This window comes from Homalodisca vitripennis, chromosome 7 (assembly GCF_021130785.1).
Source record: "Homalodisca vitripennis isolate AUS2020 chromosome 7, UT_GWSS_2.1, whole genome shotgun sequence".
Classification (NCBI taxonomy): domain Eukaryota; kingdom Metazoa; phylum Arthropoda; class Insecta; order Hemiptera; family Cicadellidae; genus Homalodisca; species Homalodisca vitripennis.
Window position 1 is genome coordinate 25,392,701 of NC_060213.1, and position 27,485 is coordinate 25,420,185.

General features: G+C 33.9%; 2 protein-coding genes across 3 annotated transcripts in view; one reads left to right on the plus strand and one right to left on the minus strand.

Moving 5' to 3' along the window:
- Positions 1-288: 288 nt before the first annotated feature.
- Positions 289-21,919, minus strand: LOC124365707 (spindle and kinetochore-associated protein 1-like). Its single transcript, XM_046821649.1, has 6 exons — positions 21,683-21,919; positions 15,650-15,838; positions 12,928-13,035; positions 9,348-9,532; positions 8,318-8,490; positions 289-653 (listed from the first exon to the last, which is right to left on the minus strand). The coding sequence occupies exons 1-6, from the start codon at positions 21,689-21,691 to the stop codon at positions 502-504; spliced, it is 816 nt and encodes a 271-aa protein (XP_046677605.1). The 5' UTR covers positions 21,692-21,919; the 3' UTR covers positions 289-501.
- Positions 21,920-23,908: 1,989 nt separating this feature from the next.
- LOC124365708 overlaps positions 23,909-27,485 on the plus strand; it is a 31,775-nt gene continuing 28,198 nt past the window's right edge. Inside the window, exon 1 of one of the 2 annotated variants that reach the window (XM_046821650.1) lies at positions 23,909-24,089. The gene's annotated coding sequence lies outside the window, so the exon portion shown is untranslated. The remainder of the gene's footprint in view (positions 24,090-27,485) is intronic. The other variant, XM_046821651.1, reaches the window with a different exon arrangement.

The following is a 27,485-nucleotide window of genomic DNA, read 5'->3' on the forward strand; positions in this document are numbered from 1 at the left end:
CTGAGCACCTGCTCTTTGATTGCCCTGCAATAGCAAGAGAGCGGTATGCCATCTTTGGTAGTTTGGACAGGGGTGGTGTATTTTCCCAGTAGGACTTGATAGGTTGTTTTCGGCAGTTTGTTGAACTGCTGAAGTTGTAGACTGGTGGGCTTCATGGTGTGTTTCCGGGGTGCGCAAAAAGCCCTTGAGGCTTAAGTGCATGGCAGTAGGCCGCCCCAAGGGGGAAAAAAAACTTCCATATTTATTTCCGATTTTTAAAATAATAGAATTTAATAAAAAACACTATCATAAAAACATAGCAATCATTTTAATTTCTCAGAACAATACATATACACAGATACTAATTAAAAATGTTACAGTTTAAAAAGGAATGTAAAAAGTGTTCAAAGGCACATGTCTTAAAAATAAGTTAACATTAGGTCAGATGATAAAACTAATTAATTATTATATAAAAATTCACTATCTATTCTGTTAATGGCATTGATAATGAATACACAGTTATTATATGACTATATAAAGTATCACTTTTCCCAAAACGCGGGACTGTCGTAATCTCTTTGTGTGACGAAGAATCTGAGTTATCTTGTCCGCTGATTTGTCCATCTTGTAGTTGGCAAGATTCTTTAAGTCTTCGGGGGTGAGGAATATCTGGCCTGTAAGAATAATTCAAGTTAATAGGATTTCGAACATTTACCATCATTTTATGTTACAAAATATATATAACACATTTATGGAGTTAGAAGTCCAAAACAAACTCCCCTTTCTGGATGTGTGTGTAGTAAGAGACAGAGATGTCCTTAAGAGAAAAGTGCATCGTAAGAAAATACATTTTCAATCAAACCATAAAAATCTGTTAAAGAAGGAATAGCATACTTATTGTTTCATAGAGCAAAAGGCTTGTGCTCAGACAAAGAGGGGTTACAAGAAGTAAACAAGTTGAATCCGATCTTTTAAAAATGGATACTCAGTCTGTTATAAATAAGTGTAAAAGAAACAATAGAAAAATCCATGAGCTAGAGAATGAAAATAATGTGAAATTTATGTATTGTCTATCCTGTATGTGCCGGATAAACCTGCATGTTTAAGCAATTATATAGGTATTTTATGGAAAACATTTACTATTAACTGTACAAAAGCCAATTTGGATTTAAGCCAAATCATTACTGCTAAGTTAAGGTACTGCTGGTAAGGTTTGATTGGATATCTAGTAAATTCAATTCTAAGGGGTTTAGAAGACAAACTGGTAATTGCTTCTACCCTTATGGACCTAAAAAAGACTTCTGATGTTATAACTCACTCTATTCTTTTTGAACAACCTGATTTTTATAGTGGTAAGAAACAAAGAACTAATAATATTGATTGTAAGTTATCTAACAAATAAAATTAAAATTGTTACTGTAAACAATGTTCGTCACAGTATCAGAAAATGGTAGCAGGTGTTCCCCAAGGCTCTGTACTTGGACCTTTTTTGTTTTTAGTCTTTATAAATGATTTTCATGTTAATGTTTCATCCATGTCTGTACTTTATGTAGACAATACAACTCTTCTTTGTTGTAATGTGAATGTGTGGCAACTTAATGTACAATTAATTAATGCTCTTCAACAACCTAAAGATTGGTATTCAGCCAAAAACTTTATCTACACACACACACACACACACATATATATATATATATATATAATATATATATATATACAGGGTGTATATTATGTCTGGAAACACCCAAATATATCCTTTAATAATTTAAATATAAATTTGAAAACCTCTTACAATCGTGATAGAGATTGGGCATCTACTTTTTGGAACAATGTTTTGTTATGTCACACCAACGGGGGACGTCCTGCCGAGGGTATCGTGAATATTCTTAATGGAAAGCCTATACCTTGTGATACATAATTTTAAAGGTAATAGCTTACTGAATTGAATGCCACAATCCGCATCTCAAAGGAATTATTTCTATCAGAAAATAGAGCATTTTTAGTATTGAAAATTTACTGATGTTCAACAATGTAATTTTAAACATGGTTCTTGCCACAAAATGTGTTACACTAATTTTTTTAGCATTTTTTAAATGTTCAATTAAAATAAAAAAACAATTTATTTTTAAGCTGGTTTCATTAGTACAAATTTACCAGTTTTTATTACAATGAATAAAACTTATGAGTCACTTTCTCTGATTACTTATGAATCTGTACTTGGTGTTTTCCAGTCAGCAGGAAGGTTTAAAGAGACAAAGGTCACTAGCCTATGAGAAAACATTATTGTGTTATTAATCAATCTGGTCTACAGGTTTCAGTTTGTTGAGCATGGAGCTTTCACTAGACAGGTCTAAGCTTGGGAATTTACAAATGGACAAAGGTCATATCATTCCTGTCGAGTTAATCAGTGTCTCTGAAGCATTGCTGTCAACAAGTTATCTAATTACAGTAGTTCAGTTTTTATTTGGCATTTTAATGGAATTGTCTGAAAGAGAACGAATTACTCTGTTGATGATGCGAGGATATGGCGATCGTCAAAAGATCTTATCGGGAAGTTTGTAATTTGTTTTTAATGACACTTTCCCAGAAAGGAATCCCATAAGTGTTTCAACAATATCAAAAACTATTGAGCGTTTTGAAATGACAGGGAGTGTACGTAATCGGCCAAAGTCGGGTAGGATACAATCTGCAACAGATGAAGAACATGCACTAGATGTTTTGCAAACATTTATTGAAGACCCACATACATCGCTCAGAAAAGCTGCACAGCAAACATGATATGCACCCTATGTCTGTGAGTAAGATTTTGAAAATTAATAAATACAAACCATTTAAAGTTCATTTAGTCCCAACAGTTAAGTGAGGAATGATTACGACAGAAGAGTTGAGTTTTGTGAACTTGTGATGCGCAAATGTGATGACAATAGAGATTTTCTGACCAACATACTATTTTCATCGTGTCATCTTCATGGGCGACATTACATAGATTCACTAGATAAAAAGCATGACTACATCCTAATGCAAGACATCCTAAAAAAGCCATGATATGGAGAGACTCGATTTACCACCCACAAGGATTACACCAACTTCAAGAACCTCCATTGACTGTGTTTGCACAAACCTCCCACAAGAGGAGGAGCTTGATGTTCATGTCATTAACACAGGAATTTCCGATCACACAGGCCAACTATGCACACTAAAGCTGAACAGCACAAAACTCCCAGGCACCTTCTACCATGGAGCGTAGGCACATAAACAACAGAAAATCTTTATAAGCTCAAAACATGTCTCGGCCAACAAGACTGGACAGAAGTCTACAGTTCTCTGGAGGTTAATGATGCCTACAAACAGATTTCTTCAGATACTGACTGATGTAATGAACGAGGCTTGTCCGATGGTTAAATCAAGAACAATGCCCAAAGCGAAGTAAATTAATGTTAAATGACCCTACAACAATTCACCTAAAAGGAATGCTGGTTAAGGGCCCAAGACCAATACAATGCAACAGGTAGTGAAGAGCATAAGAGAAATGCATCAGCGATAAAAAAAGGAAATATTGACTTGAGATTAAGACTACTTAGACAACAGGCCACCAAAAAACGCTGTGGCCGAAGCTGATAATAATACAAAAGCTTTATGGAGGGTAATCAACTCGGAAAGAAAACCTAAAGAAAAAATAAACCTCCCGACTGAACTTGACATACAAGGTACACTCTCATCTGACCCAATAAAGATGGCAGACTATATGAACAACTTTTTTGTCAACATAGCTGATGACACAATCCATAACAATGGACAAACTACTGGCCAAGCAATGTTACTACCAGTTGAAAATCCAGATATTCCTGTATTAGACCTCTACCAAACAACCAGACAGGAGGTGTCTCGAGTTATGGATAGTCTGAAACCAAAAACTTCATCAGGCTATGATGGAATCCTCAGCAAAGCTTTTAAAAAACTTGTAAAGAAGAGCTAATTGACCCCATAGTAGACATAGTAAACAAATCTTTTTTGTCTGGAAACTTCCCATCTGCTCTAAAAATGGCCAAAGTCTACCCATTGTTCAAACAGGGATCCCCAACCCAAGCCTCAAATTATCGACCGATTTCTCTAGTTCCAACATTCTCTAAAATAATTGAAAAAACTGACACTAACCAGACTCATAGACCATGTAACGACAAATGAAACTCCTTACAAACCCAGCAACATGGATTTTGATGAAAGGCAAGTCAACAACCACCGCCCTAATCTGTCTAGTAGAATTCCTTATTGATGAACTTGAAGATGGCAACACCACCACTGCTATTCTACTAGATTATAGCAAGGCTTTCGATTGCCTCAGCCACGAACACCTCATGGCTAAGCTTAGTGCGATAGGTGTAACAGGGACTGCCTATAACTGGTTTCACAGTTACCTGACAGGGCGGTGCCAAATGGTTGAACTTATGCATAATAGCAAGGGGATTATGCAACAAATCAAATCTGAACCAAAAAGCATCACACGGGGAGTTCCTCAAGGGTCTGTACTGGGTCCAGTACTTTTCATTTTATTTACCAATGACTTTTCCAAGATATCTAAAAGACTATTGCAGATCACTAATGTATGCAGATGACCACTGTATTGCTTTTGGGCAACAATAATCCAAAACATCTTGAAGTGACCTCTTATATTGCTCTTAACATGGCAATTCAGTATTGCCATAGGAACGACCTCGTTGTAAATGAGACAAAAACTAAGCAACTTATTTTAGGCAAGCACAGAGAGGCTGTAGGCAAGTTACCTGACCTTGAAGAAGTTACTGTTGCCCAAATACTTGGGAGTAACAATTGATGAAAGCCTCTCCTGGACACCCCCCACATCGATCTCCTGTGCAACAAGCTAAGTGTAAGCCTGTTTGTAATTCGCAGGATTAAGAAACATCTGTGACGTGGATACAGCCAAGATCGCCTATTACAGCCTGTTCGAGACCCATTTACGCTATGGTATTGAAGTATGGGGAGCAACTACAAGGGGTAATCCTAGAACGAGTGCTCTTGCTCCAAAAACGTGCTATAAAGAATACTTGGAGATCTCCAGTCAAGAGAAACTTGCAGAAGCAAATACAAAGACCTAAAAATCCTGACTGTAGTAAATCTGTATATCTTGGAAGTTGTAACATACTCACATCTAAAATCATTAAGCCCCATAAGAACCGCAGCTCAGATTCATGACTACAGCACAAGACAGTCAGCCAATTACAGCCTTCCTACACACCATCGCACAATGACTGAGAAGAAACCCAGCTATGCGGGTGCCAGAATGTGGAATGTCCTTCCTCCCAGAGCTGAAGACTGCAAGCATTCAACAGTTTCGTCACTTGCTGAAGAACTGGCTTCTTGACCACCCATTTTACTCCATGACTGAGTTTTACGGATGGCGACAATCACAGGAATTTTGATCCTCTAGAAGAAACATTTTTCACCATTCTATTTACTATTGTTATTGATAGTATATGTTGTTTTTTTATTAATTTATGACGCAAATTCTGTACTTAAAGTTCATGAATAAAGCATGCTGACTTCTGACTTCTGACTTCTTTCTGATGAAGCAACTTTTTTCCTAAATGGCAATGTTAACAGGCACAATTGCCGTTACTGGGCTAGTGAAAAAACCCACATTGGATTACTGAGTCCCATTCACAGCAACCACAAAAACTGAACGTATGGTGTGGAATTTTTAGGTAACAAAAATTGTTGGACCCTTTTTCATCAATGGAAATTTAAATGCCGAACTTTACTACAATATGCTCCAAAATGAAATAATCCCAGCTATTCAAATTGCATCAGGAGAATACTTTGATAATGTATGGTTTCAGCAGGATGGTGCTCCACCCCATTATGGGAGACCAGGTAAGAGAGTATTTGGATTTAAGGTTTCCTCATAAATGGGATTGGCCGAAGAGGAGAAATCGAATGGCCTCCAAGATCTCCGGATTTGTCACCAATCGATTATTTCCTATGGGGTCATTTAAAATCCAATGTTTATAGAAGAAAGCCTCATAATTTGGAAGACCTAAGAAACAGGATTATAGAGGAAGATTGCTTTGATAACTGAAGAAATGTTAGGCAACTCTGTCGAATCATTTTACACAAAGATTGGCTCATTGTCAAACCGTAGAAGGAACACAGTTCGAAACAATTGCTTTGACACCAAATGCAGGTAAAACGTTTGTTGTAAGACTTTTCTAACAGCATACATTATTTTTTATTTGTAATAAGAAATCAAATACATAAGTATTTCCATAATTGTACTGTAATAAAAACTGGCAAATTTGTGCTAATAGAACCAGCTTAAATGAAATTTTTTGTTTTATTTAATTGAACATTTAAAAAAATGCTAAAAAAATTAGTGTAACACATTTTGTGGCAAGAACCATGTTAAAATTACATTGTTGAACATCAGTAAATTTTCAATACTAAAAATGCTCTATTTTCTGATAGAATAATTGCCTTGAGATGCGGTTTGTGGCATTCAATTCAGTAAGCTATTTACCTTTAAAATTATGTATCACAAGGGTATAGGCTTCCATTAAGAATATTCACGATACCCTCGGCAGGACGTCCCCCGTTGGTGTGACATAACAAAAACATTGTTCCAAAAAGTAGATGCCCAATCTCTATCACGATTGTAAGAGGTTTCAAATTTATATTTAAATTATTAAAGGATATATTTGGGTGTTTCCAGACATAATATACACCCTGTATATATATATATATATATATATATAAATAAATGAACGTTTGTGTGTTTGTCCTTTATAGACTCAGAAACCATTTGACCAATCATTATGAAAATTTGTATGTATATGTATTTTTCCACGTAGAAGGTTTATATGCTATCCCCATTGATGTAACTCGCCACCAGGAGGCGCTGCAAAATATATAAGTTATCAAAGCGCCTGCACATTGTAAACTACAATTACGAGATAGTTGTGTATAATAACCACACATTATGTGAAGGTGCTAAGGTTTTATGGATATTTGTCTTTGAAATGAATTTCTGTTTGGCCTTATAGCTTGACTGTTAGACCACTTTATTATTAAGTACATGTACGTGTACAATGGCTATAAACATACACTTTTGGCAGATTTTCTTGATAGTGTCAACAAGGTAAACTCTACATCGGCGTTGACAATATAATTCACTTGAACCAGAACTGCTCATACACAAGCAAAGCTTACAAAAAGCGTGCGAAGCTGCGCGAAACACCTAGTTATAAATAAAAATAAGACTCAAAAGAATAAGACTATATATGTACATCATAGTAAATATATATACTAGTTATAAATAAAAATAAGACTCAAAAGAATAAGACTATATATGTACATCAGAGTAAATATCAATACCCTTATCTATCATAAGTTAGGACATGTCTGCAACACTAGGTTTCGATATCATCTTGTAGTACCTCAAGTAAGACTAGTTACAATTCCCACAAACTAGAATATTCAGCAAACTACCATTAGTTATAAGAGAACTGCCAATTAATAAGTTTAAACAAAGGATTTCAGCTTGGCTTGACAAAAGCTTTTTGCTCTGTAGACAAGTACATGAAGTGTACCATGTTTGATCTGTTACACAAAACATCTCGTTAATGTACAACTAGGTTATTACATAAATGTATAACTACTTAGACATATTCATAAATTAGTTTTCATGTCAAGTCTATGGCATTTGAAAATGTTATTTAATGACCAATAAAGATCTTGAACATCATCAACAAAAAAATATAAATAATGAAAACTTTAATTTTACTCTAATTTTAATTTATAAAAAAATACACTGTAACTCTATCTTAATATTTCATACTAGCTAAAGTAAAATTATAAGGAAAACGTTTCTCGAATGTTCCTCAATAAGATGAAATATAATATTATGCGATTATTTTATATTAAACACATGATAGCAAAAATAAATATAAGGCAAAATCCGAGATACAAAAACACACTGCAACTAAGAGGAATTTGACTAAAAGTTCCAGAGTTAAAGGCGACTAAATGCAGCTAAAATCAATACTTTGTCTAATTTTCAGATAAAATTTCAGTGGAATGTTATATTATACTTTCTTACAATCAAAACCTTATTCAGTGAGTAAATTTATTACATTTTTCACTATTCCACAATCTTATTACATAGATATACACATGAACATGAAACGTACAAACGTAGCATAAAGGTTATGTTTTCAAATTACTTGTCATGGCAGGAGTTGGTGGGGCAGATGGTCACAATGGTTAAAGTTCATTTCCTGTAGGTCACATTTGACCGCCATAACAGTTTGTGTTCATAAAAAAATACCTGTCATTTTATATTCCTCCTCTTGTGACTTCCAAGTGGAGTACTGTATCAAATCTTTCCGCTTCACATCTTTCCGTCTCAGCTTTACGATTGAGTATTTCTGTTTCAGCACTGAATTGAATACAGCTACGAGAGAGTTAATATTCTCACAGGTCAATCTCCCTTTCATATACCTGTAACAAACAAGCAGCTTGCTTCAGTCACCGTGAGAGTGAATTCCAGGAGTATGTCACTCATCTGAGTGAACATTAAAAAAAAACATTATGAATCTTAGCTAAATAAATTTTAGGTTTATTTATTTATAATTAATTAATTAATTATAAATAAACCTACAAGAGATAGCAAAAATGTTGGATCTTATTTAGATAATATTGTTAGTGATATACCTCAGGACGTGTTATCTAGTCTCAACCTACACTTTATGACTTTTCAGATCATAATCTTTCTTAAGTAAATGTTAATTATTTATTACTAAAAAATTAAAACAGTTAAATAATAATAGAATACGTTGCTAGGCTTGAAAACATGCTACCAGTAGAATTGAAGAATCTTGGTCCTCATGTTTTGAAGAAGAGAATGTTCCAGTGGCTAGTGGAAAAAAACTGTTTATAGTCTGGAAGAGTTTAATACCATCATCAACGACTTATAGAAGTTTCTATGAATTTTTTAACTTTTAATTGTAAATAATGTATTGATTTGTTCTTAATGAACATGAAAATAAAGAATATTGTCAATTGTCCTTCAAGTAAAATTTGGTGTACAACAAGGTTCTATTTTAGGGCCAATGTTATTTTTGTGCTACATCAAAAGCATGTTGTTAACAATTCCTCTTTATGTTTTTAAGCTAATGATGCAAATTTCTTCAAAATGGGTGAAATTTAAACTTGGGCTTTAACTGCACTGGAAAATAAAATAATTATTTTTATGATAACCAATATTTTAAGTGTGTTCAGCAAGCATGTTAATGCAAATTCATCTTATTTAGTTCACTTACTTTATGTTGCAAAATATAATCAAATGGTTGACTTACGTAGGAACGGACTCCATTTCGCTTGGATGGAGTGGTCTGATGTACGATTGTTGGGTTTCTTCAGACGTGAATGGCTGACGAAAGTTTTGTCCTCTTAGCATCGGTGTATTTAAGGCTCCATTGGCCCAAGCTGAGGGACATGGAGATACTTCAAAACTGTTGAAGTTCTGGCCATTGGCCTGTGTCTGTGATGGACAAAAGTATAGAGAAATATTATTTATTAACTTAATGAATAAATAATACTTAACAATTTCTTTAATCCTTCCCAACTCCCATCACTTTACAAAATATAATTATCACCCTATGTTTTATTAATCACAGCTGGAAATTACTTTTATACTGATATTAATTAAATTTGGATTTAGTAACGTTACACAATTATAAATTAATCCCTTTCTTCTTCCTTATATAAATGGTAAAGTGTTAACAAAGTTTGAATGAATTGTAAACATTGTCGTGTTTCTTCTACAACACTACAGTCTCATCCCAGACTGGGGTGGTGTAACTAAGGGGGTTTTCACAGAAGGTAGTCCAAACTAGCTTCCTTGACATTATGACATGGCAATTTTAACCAGTGGCTTAAGGAAAACAGTGAAATTAACTATAACATTCTTCAATATGTTATAAATCATTCTACTCCAACTTGGAAGCCAGTTTAGAAAGTAGACAGACACCTAAGAGGCTTTAGGGCTTTGGTCTTCTTAACACTTCTTCTCAGAGCATTACGGAGCGTCTGGGAATGTTTTGGTTGAATAAATATATATTCAATACTCAAGTACTTAAGGTTTGCCCAGTATTTGCTATCCTGACGTTTAGAGTACACCCCAGCCATGCTTAACAAATAATACATTATTCCCAAATTACAGTACAAAAAACAACAAGACTTCTATGACGCAAAACCTTATAAACAATTATTTTGAAATGTTGCATGAACTTAAAAAGGATTTCCAACGTATAACGGAAATAGAGAGGAGTTAGGTAGAATTTCCCTCTAGGCCATAATAGGCTTCTCAGTCCTACATATGTATGTAAGCTTTCTTATCAGGATAACAAGGCAAACTCAACTATGACATCGGAAATATCTTAGAACGAAAGTAGATTGCAAAAACAGGATGCTTTTTGACCAAGGTGGATTTCCAAGAGCTACATAGATATATAGAGTTTTGATAGGGACAATAAGGCACTGACCAAAACAACTGTGGCACCGCAAACGGCTGGAAGTATTTTTAACTGAAGTAAACTTTCTCTGCTTTGTATTCTTGGTGGAAGTGTGTAGGTTTTAATGGAAAAGACATTTTTTCTACTTCCACATAAAATTTATTATTTAAATAAATTTAATGTGGAAGTAGAAAAAATGTTTTTTCCATTGAAGTAAACTTCTCAGTCCTATGTACGAGTATATAAGTCATATATTTTCTCCTTGTCGAGACAAAAAGGCAAGCTCTTCTATAACACTAGAAATATTTTAGACCGGAAGCATATAGCAGGAGCTAGAAATAAACACTTTTTGACCAAAGTAGGTTTCCGAGACCTATGTGTTTGTATTTTTGATCCGAGGCAACAAGGCAGACTCAGCTATGGCAATAGAAATATAATTAATTTGAACCAAAAATACTCCTATATGTGCAGAACATAATATGTCAAGTTAAACTCTAAAGTTCTAAACCATAAACACTGAAATAATATGTACCTGATGTATGCCTACTCATGTTTGAAAAATGTCATAAAACTCCATCATATTACATCGTAAGTGTTTTTACTAAGTGGCATAAGGACTTTGATTTGTAAAATTGTGGGTGAAGCCGCATAGGTACCACAAAGTAATTTTTTTTTAATGTTGAAAATAATTTTAAATTTAATATATTGTGTAGTGACTTAACATTTTTTTTTTTATTGATACAATTTTAATTACTTTTAGTTATTGATTATATACCAGTTTGTAATTCTATTGTAATAAGTTAAAAACATATTGTCCTTTTCTGCAGGAATAACAAAAATTTGATTAATCATACATTTTTCACTGGCTTAAGGCATTGGATTTATATTTTTGACAGACAATATTTTCTTACAACAGTTGATGCTAGTAAGAGGGCTGTTCAGAAAGTAACCTCCGGTCGATTGAAAAAAATACACCAAGTTAAGTAAAAATATTTTAATATATACATCTTACAACTACATCTTTGCACTATTTTTCGACATAGTCTCCATCACGATTGAGGCACTTATCGTATCTCTTCACAAGCTTTGAAATTCCTTCTGCATAAAAATCACCCGCCTGTGCCTTGAGCCAGCCTGTGACCGCATCTTTGAGCTCTTCGTCGTCATCAAACCGCTGGGACCCGAGCCATTTCTTCATATGCATGAAGAGGTGATAGTCGCTTGGCGCCAGATCTGGGCTGTAAGGTGGATGGTTGAAAACGTCCCATTTGAAGGACTTAAGAAGGGCTGTTGTTCTGCAAGCAGAGTGAGGACGGGCGTTATTGTGCAAAAAAAACGATACCGGAAGTCAGCATACCACGGCGTTTGTTCTGTATAGCCCGTCGTAATGTTTTTAGTGTTTCACAGTACACGTCTTGATTAATGGTCGTCCCACGTTCCATGAATTCAACCAACAACACCCCTTTGGCATCCCAAAACACCGTTGCCATCAGTTTTCTGGCAGAAAAATCTTGCCGGGCTTTTTTTGGTTTGGTAGGCGAATCTGAATGTGCCCACATCTTTGATTGTTCTTTTGTCTCAGGGTTTACGTACTTAATCCAGGTTTCGTCACCGGTCACGATTCTGTTTAACAATGGTTCTCCTTCGTCCGCATAACGTGACAGAAAGTCTAATGCAGAGGCCATTCTTTGAGTTTTGTGGTGGTCGGTAAGAATTTTGGGCACCCATCGTGCACATAACTTACGGTAACCCAATCTTGCTGTCACTATCTCGTACAAAAGAGTCTTAGAAATCTGTGGAAAATCAGTAGACAACTCCGCCATTGTGAAACGTCGATTTTCACGAACTTTTGCATCAACTGTCTGAACGAGTTCGTCAGTCACCAAGGATGGTCTACCACTCCTCTCTTCATCATGAACGTTTTCTCGTCCACTTTTAAATAAACGTACCCATTCACGGACAACTCCTTCACTCATAACTTGTGGTCCGTACACGGCACAAAGCTCACGATGAATAGCTGCTGCAGAGTATCCTTTGGCTGTAAAAAACCGTATAACAGCACGCACTTCACATTTGGCGGTATTTTCTATTGCAGCACACATTTCAAACTGCCACAAAAACTAAACTAGCGCAGGTACGATGTTCACTCGACTACAGCTTGATGCCGACTGACCTGCTTAGTGCGTGAATGCACAGATCCCCTACTCCCCTCCACTACCCGCACTGTGACCAACCGGAGGTTACTTTCTGAACAGCCCTCGTATATTTAAAATTAAAATTTTTTATCTTTCAAATAATAATATCCTAGATATTTTTTTGTAAATTTTCATCATATGAAACATTTTAAAGTAGTGAATGCAAGTATTCAAGTCAAAACTATTGTGTGTCAAAATTATGTATTGCGTTCAAAACTACTACTTACTGCTTCAACACTCTCAGCTTGAACTGACTGATACGATTGTTCTGGAAAAAGGCCCTGATTTATCTCTTCCGACCTGTCTGCAAGTGCATTGCACTTCTTGTTGAGCTCCTGCAAGAAAACACACCATACTATAATATGTGAGATGTAATAAAGTCAATACATACTTCTAGAGTCCCAAAAACGGCCTAATGTAGACCAACGGGTGGTCGAGTTTGTGAAAATGCTGGGTTATTGTAATACAGTAATGTAATAGTATTTATTTGCTTGAGAATAAACTGTCCAAATATCCTTTAAACAAAGAAAAGTATGTACTTTATGAAGGCTTAAAGCTGTACATAATGAAAATTAACTGCAAACACTGGCTACTTTTTTTTAAAGAAATTTGTAATGTCCTGTAGTGAGGGGGATTCAAACCCGGATCTCTCACTTGCCAGGTGAATGTGCTACCACTACACCACAGAGACTTACTTTTTACAATTCAATGATTTTGTATTTGGCCGTTTCTGTTACATATGTGTTAAAATACCCAAACGGAAGACAAAAATACCTGTCAAGCGATGTTTATTTACTTTAATTATATTTAAATAAATGGCAGTAGCCTAATTTTATATATATATATATATATATATATATATATATATATATGTGTATGTCCCAAAAGTCCCACCCACCCTTCTAACTTTCAAACAGAATTAAACAAACCAATATCCTTTGGGGGTAATTATATAATGACAAATTATGATTTTTGAGCTGCATGATCTTACCTACCTTAACCTTAAAATGGCTCCCATTTACTTCTTCGGTCATCTTCATTCAACTCCTGATAAAGTTCAACTTTTGAGCATTTACTTTGAGCTTAAAAAAGGTTGAGGTAAGATTTCAACATTAAGTTTAATAATTTTAAGTTTAATTTAGCACTACTTAGTAATAAGAATAAGTTTGAACAGATGAGTTAAGAAAAATAGTGTTTTTTAGCGTAACTTTTCAATAAAACTTTGACAAGCCGTTGTTTCGTACTGGATTGAGATAGAGACCTCTAGTCTGTGGCATTGTTCTTCTTTTATAAAGACCTTTAAAATGAAGTGTCATTTGATGGGGGTTTGCATTTTAAAATTTTGACTTCACCCCCCAACCCCCCATTTTGGGTTGAGGGGCTTAGTTCTCATGTAGCGAAAAAATCATAATTTGTCATTATATAACTACCCCCAAAGTATATTAGTTTGTTTAATTCCATTAGAAAGTTAGAAGGGGGGTGGGACTTTAGGAACACCCGGTATATATATAAACCTAATTTAATGTTTATTGAAATTAAATAGGTTATTGCCACTTATACAAATTTAATAAATATAAATAAAAGTCATTTGACAGGTATTTGGTCTTCCGATCATATGTTAGTTTGGTTATTTAAACACATATGTGACAGATACGGCCAAATACAAAATAATTGAATTGTAAAAAGTGAGGGCTCTGTGGTATAATGGTAGCACATTCACCCGGCAAGTGAGAGATCCGGGTTCGAGTCCTGGCGGAGCAAGTACTTTTTGTGATTCAATGTTTATTGAAATTAAATTAGGCTATTGCCACTTATACAAGTTTAATGAATGTACATATATATCTAAATTACTTTTCTGATAATAAATTGCTAAAATTAAAAAAATAAATTAGGAGAACATGTGGATGTTACAAAATAACATTACCTTGCCTAAATACAGCATTTTGAAAATCTGAGACTTTATCAAGATTAGAATAATTAAGACATCGTTTACCCTTTAGGGATCTGTAATTCGTAGAGATCGGTTACCCTGTTCGAATCCGTAACTCTGTATTAATCAGACGGTCTTTTGAGGCAAAATGACTATATTGAAACGTGTTATACTGTAGATACAATATACATCTACAATGAAATAACAATGTACAAAGTATGTACAATGTGTGATTTCTTTTTTTTTTTGTGGCTGAAAATGGAAAGTACTGTTTTCTTTTGAAATCACCACAGCTCAGTTGTTCTATGCATTTGGACTAGTTTCACTGAATGTCTTTTCACTGATACCAAAACAACTGATTAGGGTTTGTTATTGACAATGGAAGGTTTGACAGGATAACGGTTCTATTTAGTACAGAATTGGAAACCCCACCTGACGAAGAGGGTAGATTCCAAGCCTCAAAACATTTTGTGATATATAACGATGGCAAACGTCTGAAATCCTGTTATCCTGCCAAATGATTTGGTTTGTGATTTTTGTGTATTGTAATCATAACAACATTGTAAGCAATTGATGAACACTAAAGCAGTAAGATTTATTGTTACCCAATTTTACAGCAGGCTGTAAACTGAGGAACCACCTGCTAAACTGCCTGAGAGACCTGACTGGCAATAAGCTGCACCAGGAGCTAAAGAAGTGGTCGATTGAAAGACCGGTCTACTCATTAAAGGAATTTTTTGAAAATACTGAAAAATAAAATATACTTTTATGTAATTATGACACCATTGTAATTCCTAACAAATGTGCAATAAAGAAAATTGTATTGTATTTTACAACATGAAATGCTACGTAAGCCAAAATTTATAATCAGACATTTAAACAGAAAATGGAATGTAACAGAGTGCATTTCAAAACAGAAGAAGAGAAATGATTCCGAAAAGAAGCAAAGGCCTGTCATGACTATTTTGCTGTCAATAATATAGAATTAAAAGCATCATTAACCATTCAAAATACCTTACCACAAATTCCTCATTGAGCTTCTTCTTCTGACTTAAAAGATCCTTTCGTTTCTCCAAAAGAGCTTCCATACGGAACATAGAATCCCTGATATCACTACAAAGATGTTCTACAATAGGATTATCGGAAATTTTTACTACTTCCAAAGCCTTTATAAGAAGCTCTGTCCTCTTTGTTTGTTCTTCAACGATCTGAAACAAAATCTCATATAAAAATCTGAAGTTACTATAGACAGAGAATAGCAAAAATGTTTGTGGACCCAATTCTCTTATTTACAAGCGTAATACAAGAGGGGTCCGATTATTGTCTCGTAATTGCCTATTAGGGCTCTATTATTAATTATGCAATAATAAAAAAATAATAAAATTAAATGTGACAGATATGGATACCAATACTATTATGTATTCTACAAGTAGAAATATAGAATAAAAAAATAGAAAATACCAAGACATACAATATTAAAACAATTGGCATTTTACATAATGACAAAAAATTGAATTCCTAGGTAGGCCTCTTATTTTAAAATTTTTTTATATACATAAAAAATCTTTTATATTAAGATAATGTTTTAATTTAAAAAAGGATTCTTCTGGATCATTTGTATGGACCACAACTCTGTATACGTAGCATTCATGCGACCTATGCTGGAACATATTCAGTTGTTGTCTAGTTGGACATGGCCTGGAGCTTCATGACATCCAGATACGTCTTCTGCGTTTTCATTTCTTTATATCAATTGTTGTTTTCATTGTTTACGTAAAATGTCTTGTACTATAATTAAATAAATGGTACTTTGGGATTATACCGACCACACCCAGACATGAATCGTTATTTCACATTTCGTTTCTACTGATTACTAGATTAGCGTAGAACAATATTTCGTCAGTATAAAACAGGAATTGTCTTATCGCAAACCCCTCCCCATCCTCAGACAGAGGTCAAAGTCGAGCGTCTAGTAGATAACGTGATTGCAGAGCCTCGCCGCCCGTTCAGCTGGTGCATCGCTTTGTTGTACTTTCGTGTTTTACCTCTACATTTCTCCAAACACAAAAATTTAACAAAAACAAACATTTACCAAACTAAACTCTTTATTAAAAAAACACTCAAAACTTGTTTTTATTCTTGATCACATTCCGCCACCCAAAATGCGAGTGCCTCCGGCCATCAGCGCGGGCTTCGACAGCACCTTCGGTGCTGCCCCGCGCTGATGTCGACGAAAGAAAAACATCCCTCGAGATAGTACCTATCAGTAAAATATCAAATTCTAGAGGGGCTAATCAGAAATATAAATTGAATTGAAATGGAAAGGCAATTATGTACCGTGCAAATCACGTGATGCCGCGCGGCCTGCCGTAATCAGGATTCTCGAGAAAGATAAGATAACAGCGACAACAATACCGATCACAATACCTGGAAATGCTTGTAAGTTTGTAATTTTGTAATTGAAGAGTTGTTTTTTCGTTCTATCATGTTTGTTTCTATAAATTTCTATTTTTGTGTTCTTCATACTGGTGTGGTCGGTATAATCCCAAAGTACCGTTTTTTGGTACTTTCTAATTAAATGGAGACCTACGATAATAAACGTGATTTAGCAACTTTGGGTGTGCAGTTACACAATAAATACTAACGGTTAGGTTAGGCGAGTTAGAAACCTAAATCGCCTAACCACAACAGCCGCAGCGTGCTTTGAATAAGTGGCCTCTGTTTAATCAGAAAGTACCCAATAGGGTCGGTCGGGTAAAATGGGTATACTGGGGTGAAACGGGTATAAACATTATTTTATATTATATAAAACTTGAGTTATTGATGTTTTTGGATCAGAAAAAAATACCATAAATGTATAACATCATCTTATATGATATTATACTGAAAGTGAGTTGGCTAAACTGCTGGTAGCTTCTTAAAATGAAAAAAACATATGTTCACAGGAGTCAGTGTAACCAAGACAACCTAACTGATGACATTGTTAAAAGTTAACCTAATCAATAGAAGTTTCAAATTCAGGTATGTATACATTACACATATATACTTTAACTTTTAACTTGTTTAATGTTTTAAAGTTTAATAGGTTTTATGCTATTCATAATTTGTTTAACATGGGGTAAAATAGGTATAATATTTTAAAAAAACTGAAAACTAACCTCACTTTTTTGTTTTAGATCATGCCACGCACATACATAAAGAAAAAAAACCCAAAAATATGATGTAGATTCTTTGAAGGAAGCAGTAAAGGAAGTTGACAATGGAAGCTCAGTATATGCTGCAGCAAGAAAAATATAACATTCCTTATGAAACCCTTCGGCGGTGGAGTTGAAAAATCCTCCTAAAACTCCTGGTTCTGGAAAGGCAACAGTGCTATCAAAAGAAGAGGAGAACTATATTGTGGAGGCTTTATTGTATGCAGCAAAATGTGGTTATCCACTAGATAGAAAAGACTTGCAATATATGGTGTGTAGCTATGTAAAATCAGTGGGTAGAAAGAACGCCATTCAAGGACGATATGCCAGGGTATGACTTTTTAAGAGGGTTTGAAAAAAGGTGGGCACATGAACTATCAAAACGGAAACCCGAAATATTAACAAAAGCAAAGGGCTGAAGGACTGTCTCAGTTTGTGGTAGATGAGTTTTTTAAAATTTATGAGCAAGTTCTTGTGGAAAATGGGTTAGAAAATCACCCAGAACGTATTTTCAACTTGGACGAAACTGGCCTAGGCACAGATTCCCACTAAGGGTAAGGTCTTTGTCCCTAAAAGTGCAAAAGTGTCCTATTCAAGATCAGGAGGAGCTGGCAGACTGCAATACAGTGTTCTTTTTGTAGCCAGTGCATCCGGTGAACGCTACCCACCTTGTGTTGTTTTTAAAGGACAGGGAGATTTGCAAAGTACTTGGGTTCAAGGAGGACCGCCAGGTGCACTCTATGGAGTCACACAGTCTGGCTGGATGCAAGATTTCATTTTTGAGAAATGGCTCATTAATTTTGCAAATCAGACAAAAAAATCTTGAAAAACCAGTTCTTGTCTTGTTTGACGGACATGGAAGTCACTTGAACCTATAACGTAACCCGAGTGGCAAGAGACAATGACATTATTCTTCTGTGTTTGCCCCCAAATACATCCATGCACTTCAGCCATTGGATGTTGGGGTATTTGCTCCTATGAAAAGTGCGTGGAGAGAAATTTTGAAGAACTGGTATCGTGAATCGCGGCTTAAAAATGTTGACAAGGCTGTTTTTCCAAGTCTTCTAAGTAAACTGGTATCGACTTTTCATTCAAATCTGAGCACATTATTGGTGGTTTTAAGGGCTCTGGGATCTATCCTGTGAATAAGTCTGTTTTAGAAAAAAAGGATTGTTTCAGTACAACCAACTAGGCCAATGGACTTACAAAGTGGAGCACAAACCTAAGCAAAACTCCATCGAAACACCCAAAGACATCGCAGAGGCACCCATTGGCCGACCAGAACCCACTGGATTAAAGTTAGCTAATCCTGTACAAGATTTACCCGGCCCATCAAGTTCTGTAGCAGGCCTACCTGAAATTTCTCCTTCACCAATGAAGAAACTGAGAGAAGCAATTTTAAGTACATTGTCACCTGAACAGTCATCAAGTGTAAAAGATGCATTGAAAAATTCTAAGACAAAAAGGCGACGAGTTCAAGGAAGTTGTGGTGAAGTAATGACAACAAATGAAGTAATGGACAGACTGAAAGAAGAAGAAGATGCCAGAAAAGAGAAAATAAAAAAGTAAAACTAATAGGCCTAAACCCATTACAGCCTTAGGAAAAACAATAAAACAAGAGCCTGGATTGGTCCAAGCAAAGCCGCAAAAAAAAACCTAGAGCTACTAAACGCTTATTTGATACGGCAGAAAGTGACGATGAAAGCAGCCTACCTAAAATAAAAACGTAAAACCTACTGAACCCACTGTAGGATCATGGGTAGGTATAAACTACCAAAGTGAATGTGGCACGGTTGTGAAGGAGTACAGGGGACAAATTACTGCACAAGATCTTCGCAACAAGGAGCGATATCCGTAAAGTTTTTGACAAAATGCAAAGGTGAAGGAGAGCGTTACATTTTTTTTCCTGATAAAGAAGGACATTGAGTGGGTTGATTTAGGACAAATTTCTAATGTTTTTTCTGTACCAGATTATAATGGAAGATTTTTCAAGTTTGTGTGAAGTGCCCCTCTCAACGAACTGTTTCTATGTTTTAATTTTTTAAATAAATTACTTGTCTAACTGATATTTTTAGTAATAATAAATTTTTTGTGACCAAAATATTTCATTAGTTATTTTTACTGTGCCTACTTTACACAAATACTGGGGTAAAATAAAGTACAGCACTTGTAATTATTGTGTTTTACTATGAAAACATTACTATACCCGTTTTCCCCCAAACCATGGGGTAAAAAATAGGTATACTATAAAAAAAAATAATTACTTTTATACTAAATAGTTTATTAACTTTTTTACATATTAAACTATTCTAAGAGGTCACAATGATAAGCTGGAACCTGTAATTATTTTGTAATTATTTCAAGAAACTTTTTTTAAAAGGCCCTTAAAGTTAAAAAGAGCATGTTTTTGTACCCATTTTACCCCGACCGACCCTATTTGGTTGGTTTTGCCAAAAAAAAAAGAAATTAAATAATTTGTTTTAGAAAGATTTGATAAAAATCGGACAATTTTATTAAAAAAGGGTAATGGTATCACTCATGAGAATACAGCAGCAAAATTTTTTTAAATTGGATTGTAAGAATTGGATTTTATCTCTGGGTGGCCCGAATTTTTCCAGGTTCAAATTTGAAGAGTTAATGAAAGTTTACATTGTCAAGATTTAGGTGATTTTAGATCCTTATCAAAGGTGTACCACAATCCAATATTTGGGAGTACCGATGGCCGAGCGATCTAGGACGTTGCGTCTGGAGCTAGAGGTAGCGCAGATTCAAATCCTATCTGTGAATGTTGTACTTTTTATCAGTACCATCGACCATGTACTGTATCAACTCTCTCCCTTATTCTGTTTAATACGATCCTCGCACAACCCAGAGGACGGGCAGAATCAGGCTTAAATGGAGATTGGCCCCTCCTAATTTTTTTAAATACATAGAGTAATAAAATTTCTACAATTTACTGGTGAGGAAAGTTTTTGTTCATATAACCTTAAATCAATTTGAAGTGCGGCTGAAAAGGTGAGAGTGGATAAGGTGTGGGGGTCGGATACAATAAGCGGACCCGGTTTTTTTTAATATAGAAGAATATAATCATCGATACATAATATTCACATCTTGAATCCTAGACTATTAATTGATATAAAAGTATCAATAGTCCTAAATAACAATCGTTTTAAATTAAAATATGAATATATATAGGAATATAGGAAAACTCATAAATAATTAAGAAAGTACATAAATAATAAATGAACCAGAACGAGAACGATCAAATAGGAAAAGTCATAAATATATTATGAGTCACGATTCATATTGTTTGTCATAATTATTGAATTGTTTATAATTATACACACCTAATTATATATTACTATGTGTATGTATAATAATAATTATTATTGTTATATATACATGTAATCGTATGTACATGTAATATAATAATAATAATACGATTACATGTATTATTTGAGTGTTTACAGCTGTTGATTCAGTATCGATTGGTTATATCGATGGTTATGATTAAGTAATATCGTTTGCGAATTTCGATATAAAAAACCGGGTCTGCTTATCATAACCTACACAAGGTGTGAGTTACAGCAGCTTCTTCACGTCAATCTTTAACTTGTTAGTTTACAGTTTTTAAACTAGATAGGTATATATTAATTTTAAAAAAAGGAAAAATAGGCTATGGCCGATCACAAAAATAATTGTGGTATAGGTCCATATGATTACCAGATGGCCAATTTCATACATACATACTGGACATATAAAGCCCCATCTAAGGTTTAACTTTGGTTTTATTTAAACTCAAATTCTGAAATTTTGACTTAAATGAAATTATGCTAATTAATGTAGAATTAGACATACCTTATCCATCCTTGATGAAACCTTTAAGTATCAACAAAACAATAAAAATTATTAAAAATTGTAAATCACTAGCCTAGTATAATTAATTGAGTTTAAAAATCATGCAACACATTTGGAAATCAATGCATTTGATGGAAAAAATCTATTCTTCCCATCTAAACAAAGCAATAAATAATATAACCATAGTAAAAGACAGCAGAAAGGAGTAGATTACATTTTAGTAGAATTCCATTCAAGTAGTATACGAACAGCTGACTAATGGCGCCAATTTTAACCATTTCCAAAGACATACACAAAAGATTTTTACCAAATCCCACAGATACGTGTGAAATTCTGAGTCTTGGTTGCTAGGTCACGGTATTATAACATATACTGTACTATAGCCATTTCAGAAAATGTTGTTGTTTGCAATCTATTGAAGAGTTGAACAAATAACATTACAAATTTTACATAAAACACGGTTACTAGCAATTTATTTATTTATTATTATTTCAACGGCATCCGCCAATATACAATAATTTCACAACATTTTCATGCAACTTAAATATAACATCAACAAAATAAATAACAACTAATTAAATTACAGAAAGTAGTGATTATGCAGTGAAATAATAAATAAGTATTAAGATTTGTGAAATAATGTTACAATAGTGAAAAATCACAAACATCATCTCCAACTGATATTAAGGGGAAAAAACTCTATCACTCATTACTGTTGCAGTCTCTTTTTAAGGTGTGCGATGCTGTCATAAAACATATCACCATCGGAAGGAATGCTGTTTCCACGCCTATGAAGTCGAGCAATAGGACCGTGATAGCTGTAATTGTTTGAGTGGTGGCAGGTTGAAAACATATTCCTATGACAAAAACTAAAAAGTTTTCGTGTTTGTAGTTACTATTGATAGTGGATAATTTAAAATAAAAACAGTGTATTGTTCATTTACGTCGGCAATGTTACAAAAATGTTATCACTATTAGTTTTTGTACCTTCTGACTTCCCCCAACCACGTTAGGCTGACAATATGTTTTGCCGGTACAGTGGAATCTTCAGGTCTCCATCTAACGACTCTAATAAAATTAAAACAACACGAATTAGCGAAGAATAAAATATTGTAAATTAATACTTAACCGTATGGTATATTTACATCATATTTATACTTGAAAAACGAATGAGTTACATACTACTACTCTCAGATCAAAAAGTCGAGAAACATGAGTTTTAAAATTAACCCCAATTCAAACAGTAGCGCTACAAGAAAGGTAGTTGCATTAAATGTTTTATTGTTTATTTCTGCGTGTAGAAATGTAAAGTAATTTACCAACAATAACTTCCAGTTTTTTGTCGATAACAACGAAAATGAGTACAAGATTTTTGGGCGTCATCCAAAATACAACGTGGATTATTTATAAATTAACATGAAACTTGTAATCTGATCAACTAAATTTGAATACAAAAAACTTCAGTGTTCATTACGGGACTTATAAAGTCATTATAAAAAGCAAATGTTGGAAGCCCCTACTTAAAACATTAATTTGAAAAATCAAAGTAATTTATAATGGTCGGCGCCTGCTTGTTCGAACGCCTGTACTATAAAAGAGCTCAAACCATTTGTTTCAACTTATTTTATTGAGCTATTTTTCTATATAAAATTCATGTATGCGTTGTACAATATGAAGAACTACTTTCGGATCCAACTGTTTATATCCCTAGAGTGAAAGTTAGGCACATACTAATAGAACTACATCAACTGGTGTTACATTTAAATTTAGCTTTCTTATTTCTGCAGTTAGACATATCAAGCAAATAACGTAGAAACAATTAATTCTCTTTTCGATAATAATGAAATTAGTTACTAGTTTTGGTGCTTTTCAACAAACAGCAACTTTGAAAATTCATAACTCGGAAACTTTTGTAGTAGTTAAGTGTAATTAAGTGAAGTGGTGGTTCCTGATTTACCGTTTATAACAGGCTTTCACAGTATGTTATAATAGCTCCAATCTTTTAATTGAATTTTAATTATTAGTAAACAGTTTTAAAACTGTTGTAGAATATCTTTTAGGTAGAGTAGACCATTGCCATTAATTGTACTACATAGAATACAAGTAAACGATGTTAGGAGTAAAGCTAGATTGCAGCCTTGCTTTTAGTTAGTGGCCACAGGTATGATTTTGCCCTGGTACTGGCGGAAAGATTAGCTCACTAACTGAGCTGACACGAAAAAAGGTTGACGAACGGTCGACGAGGGAATACAAGATAATACGGTTTCGTCTGATGCGTGTTTGAATACATTCAAGGTTCAGTTAACTTATTTCACTAATTTGTTCCTTTTCTCTATTATTTTTATGAATTGTTCCATATTAAAATTGTGAGAGTGACTTTGGTTGCGTGAACGCCTTAATGATTCGGGTAAATAATTTAAATCCTGATGTTTTGGTTTATTATGCTTGAAGTATTTGGATTTGCTTAATTCTCTAGGCTATTTATTAGACTAAGTCAGACTTGATAATCCTGTAGGTTCCAAGCGAGTAGCGACGATTTTACTGTGTAATAAATACGTTATTGTAATCCTTCAGACTATTTTAAGAGCCCCAGAGAGTTACAATTCTATATTTTAACCAATCAGTTATTGGCAGTAAGAAGAACCTGTGAATCAAGATTTATATACCATACAAATATAAACATGCCAATAGTCTCGTCACAGAACTATAATTAACAAAATAAACAATTGATAAAGGTTCAAGATACAATAAAATATTCATTTAACAAAAAATAGAACAAGGTAAATCCTGTAGTGAGTAATCTATAAAGCCATTCAAGAACAAACAGGATTACACATGCACCAAGTTTAAGTCAAAGAATTCTGTAATGCTGCAGAGAGGGTTGGCAATAAGAAAATGGTTCAATCTTAATTTATACTTGTTTGTAGGCAGATTCTTTATATATCTTTTAAGAAATCTTGAATATTTAGTAAACTTAATAAAAATATTGTTTTCCTATCTGTTAGAATACTTGTGGAGAACAGCCAGAAGTGAACCCTCCTGGGATCGATTTTATCTTACTTTATTAAAGAAACAGACAAATTTAATTTCGTATCTGTTTACTTGGCTGTAAAATGGCTGGGTAGGGTACGATAAGCGGACCCGGTTTTTTATATCGAAATTGGCAAACGATATTACTCAATCATAACCATCGATATAATCAATCGATACTAATGAATTATTTTGAACAATTCACTTAAATGATCTATATCAACAGTTGTAATCACTTTCAAATAATACACGTAAGGTAATATTTCAATGTTATATAAGTAACATGTGATTATTAAAAATGGCAGTCAATTTTAGAAAACTACACAACATTGCTTTGAAAGATGATAAGACATGTTTTTCGTGGCTTCAACATGTAGGACTCGTACCGAAAAACCCATTATGTGAAATTTGTGGGAAAGAAACAAATGAAACTGTGAGAGGAGTAAATATGGTCGTCTTCAGTTTTCCTAATTTTGGTTATAATAATTTGTTTGATCACTGTTAATATTAAATTCACATTTTAATTTAAAACATAAAATGTTTGTTGTTGTGGACTACAGATACTTCTATATCGATTGATAGTCAAGGATTTGTGATGCGAATATTAGGTATCGATGATTACATTCTTCGATATAAATAACCGGGTCCGCTTATCGTACCCTACCCAAATGGCTGTTGAAAGCAATAAGTTCGTTAACTATCAATCTGGCTGCAGTATGGTAAGCGACCATCACCATAATCAAATCAGGACATAAGCAATGTCATATAGATTACTTAGTTAAGAAGTTACATCAATTTATTTTTGCGTTTAGACAACTGAGTGATATGTATAATATCAATGCAAGCGAGATAAAGCTGGCATATTATCCTTACATTAAGTGTGCTTTCATTTGGAAATATTTTGTGAAGAAGATAAAATAATTCTTAACACTTTGTTTTTATGCCAGAAACAGTTGTTTAAAGTTTGCTTTTCACAAAAATGGACGTTACTGTACTAACACTCTATTTCAAAACTTTTCAGTCCTTACATTTTGTCAGCTATGTATAAATTCTCTTTTATTTCTTATCTGCTCACATCTTCACTCCATTTTTTCAGAATTTCCCGTCATAGGACACCTGATAGGACCGTCCTTGTATTTAGGAACTGTCATTCACCACCTCTCTCCCATTCCTATCTACTTCTTCACATCATCTATCAAATCACTTCTAAACACATGAAACATAAGGGACCAAGCTAAGATTTAATGTTGCCTATACTTGACGTATTTCTTTTACTTTGCAATTTTCTATAAATCTTAATGACATTTTAAAAATAATCTACTGTTAGTTATTAAGTTTGCATAATTACACATTAAATAAAATAAAAATCACCACTTTTTAAAGTTAGGCCTATTTATTTCCATAAGATTATATACAACAATAACAATTTAATTACAGTTAGGAATTACAAAAAATTGTTGCACTTAAAAAGCCTCTGAATTAAAGAAAAAAATAACTTAAACTTACTTAGGTAAGTGGTTTTCTTATAGCTTGCCTATAATAGGCAAAATGGTCATCTACTTCATCAAAACTGTTTGTTACGTCTGATTCAATACAAAGCACTGCCGGGCTGCAGTATAATACGTGCCCACCACTACAATCGAATCAGGATACCAAATTATCGATTAGAATTGCTTTAATTGTCGAATACTAAAACATTTAAATTATAGTTATTTACAATTAATGATTACCAGCTCTATTTTAATGTATTGAAGAACATTATTGTTCAAAATTAATTCAAATAAAGTAAAATTGTTTTTATGGTATTTGAGTAATGGTTGCAAGTACAATCGTGATGTACATGACATATGCTATTTGTATCACTAGCTGCCAGACATGTTTATCCCTGAACATAGTAAAAAGAAACTACCTTAATGTTACATTGTTTTTTTTTTTGTTACATTTTATAAATAATACACATAGCCGACATAGTTTTTTATCCATCTTTAAATTATTACTGGTTTAGATATAAAACAGTTGAACTATACTGTAATTTGAAATACCTATAACATAATTTATTCATAATTTTCTGTGGAGTTTATGTTGGCCCAAGATGCAACAAGGCGTATGTACAGGCAGATTGCTGGGTTCTTTTCCGTTAATTCACTACCATTAGTTTTATGGTCTGGAATTCCGTTAATTCACTACCAATGATGTTTGTACTTAAATTAGATTAAATTTTGGTTTTCTTTAGCCAATTGTGTTAGTTAATAATAGTAAATACCTGGAATGAAGTGATTTAAATAGCATCTAAAAAACATTTTACACGCCGTCATATGTTTTATTTATAATTCAAAAGGATACAAATAATCCAAAACTATTGCCTGTAATGAAACCTGCGTTAGTTCTGTCTGAGTTTTTTGTGTGTAATCAGTCATGGCGTTATTGATCTGGGCTTGGACTTTGCAAGCTCGAGTTAATGTTTTTCTAAAAGAGCAAGCAGCGGGCAAGCATCGTGTGATCTGAGTTTTGAATAGGCAAGCTAGGGTCTTTTGTTACTAAAGTAATAGAGATATTATTTATATACACCAGGGGAAATTTCCGGCAATGTTTCTTTTTTTTGGAATTAACGGAATTCCAGACCATAAAACTAATGGTAGTGAATTAACGGAAAAGAACCGATTGCTGATGTAGGCTTTCTAGTAATATTGTGCTTTATTGTATTACTCTTAAAAATTGGCCTTAAGCTTTTTCTAGATATAAGGCTGTTGTATATTTAACTATGGTTATTCCA

What these genes read in the sequence shown, in the direction of transcription:
- LOC124365707 (XM_046821649.1), bottom strand. An exon ending in AGCTCAATGAGGAATTTGTG is followed by an intron (nt 13,036 to 15,649) that starts GTAAGGTATTTT and finishes GTTTTCTTGCAG; the next exon opens with GAGCTCAACAAGAAGTGCAA. An exon ending in GGAGGAATATAAAATGACAG is followed by an intron (nt 654 to 8,317) that starts GTATTTTTTTAT and finishes TTATTCTTACAG; the next exon opens with GCCAGATATTCCTCACCCCC.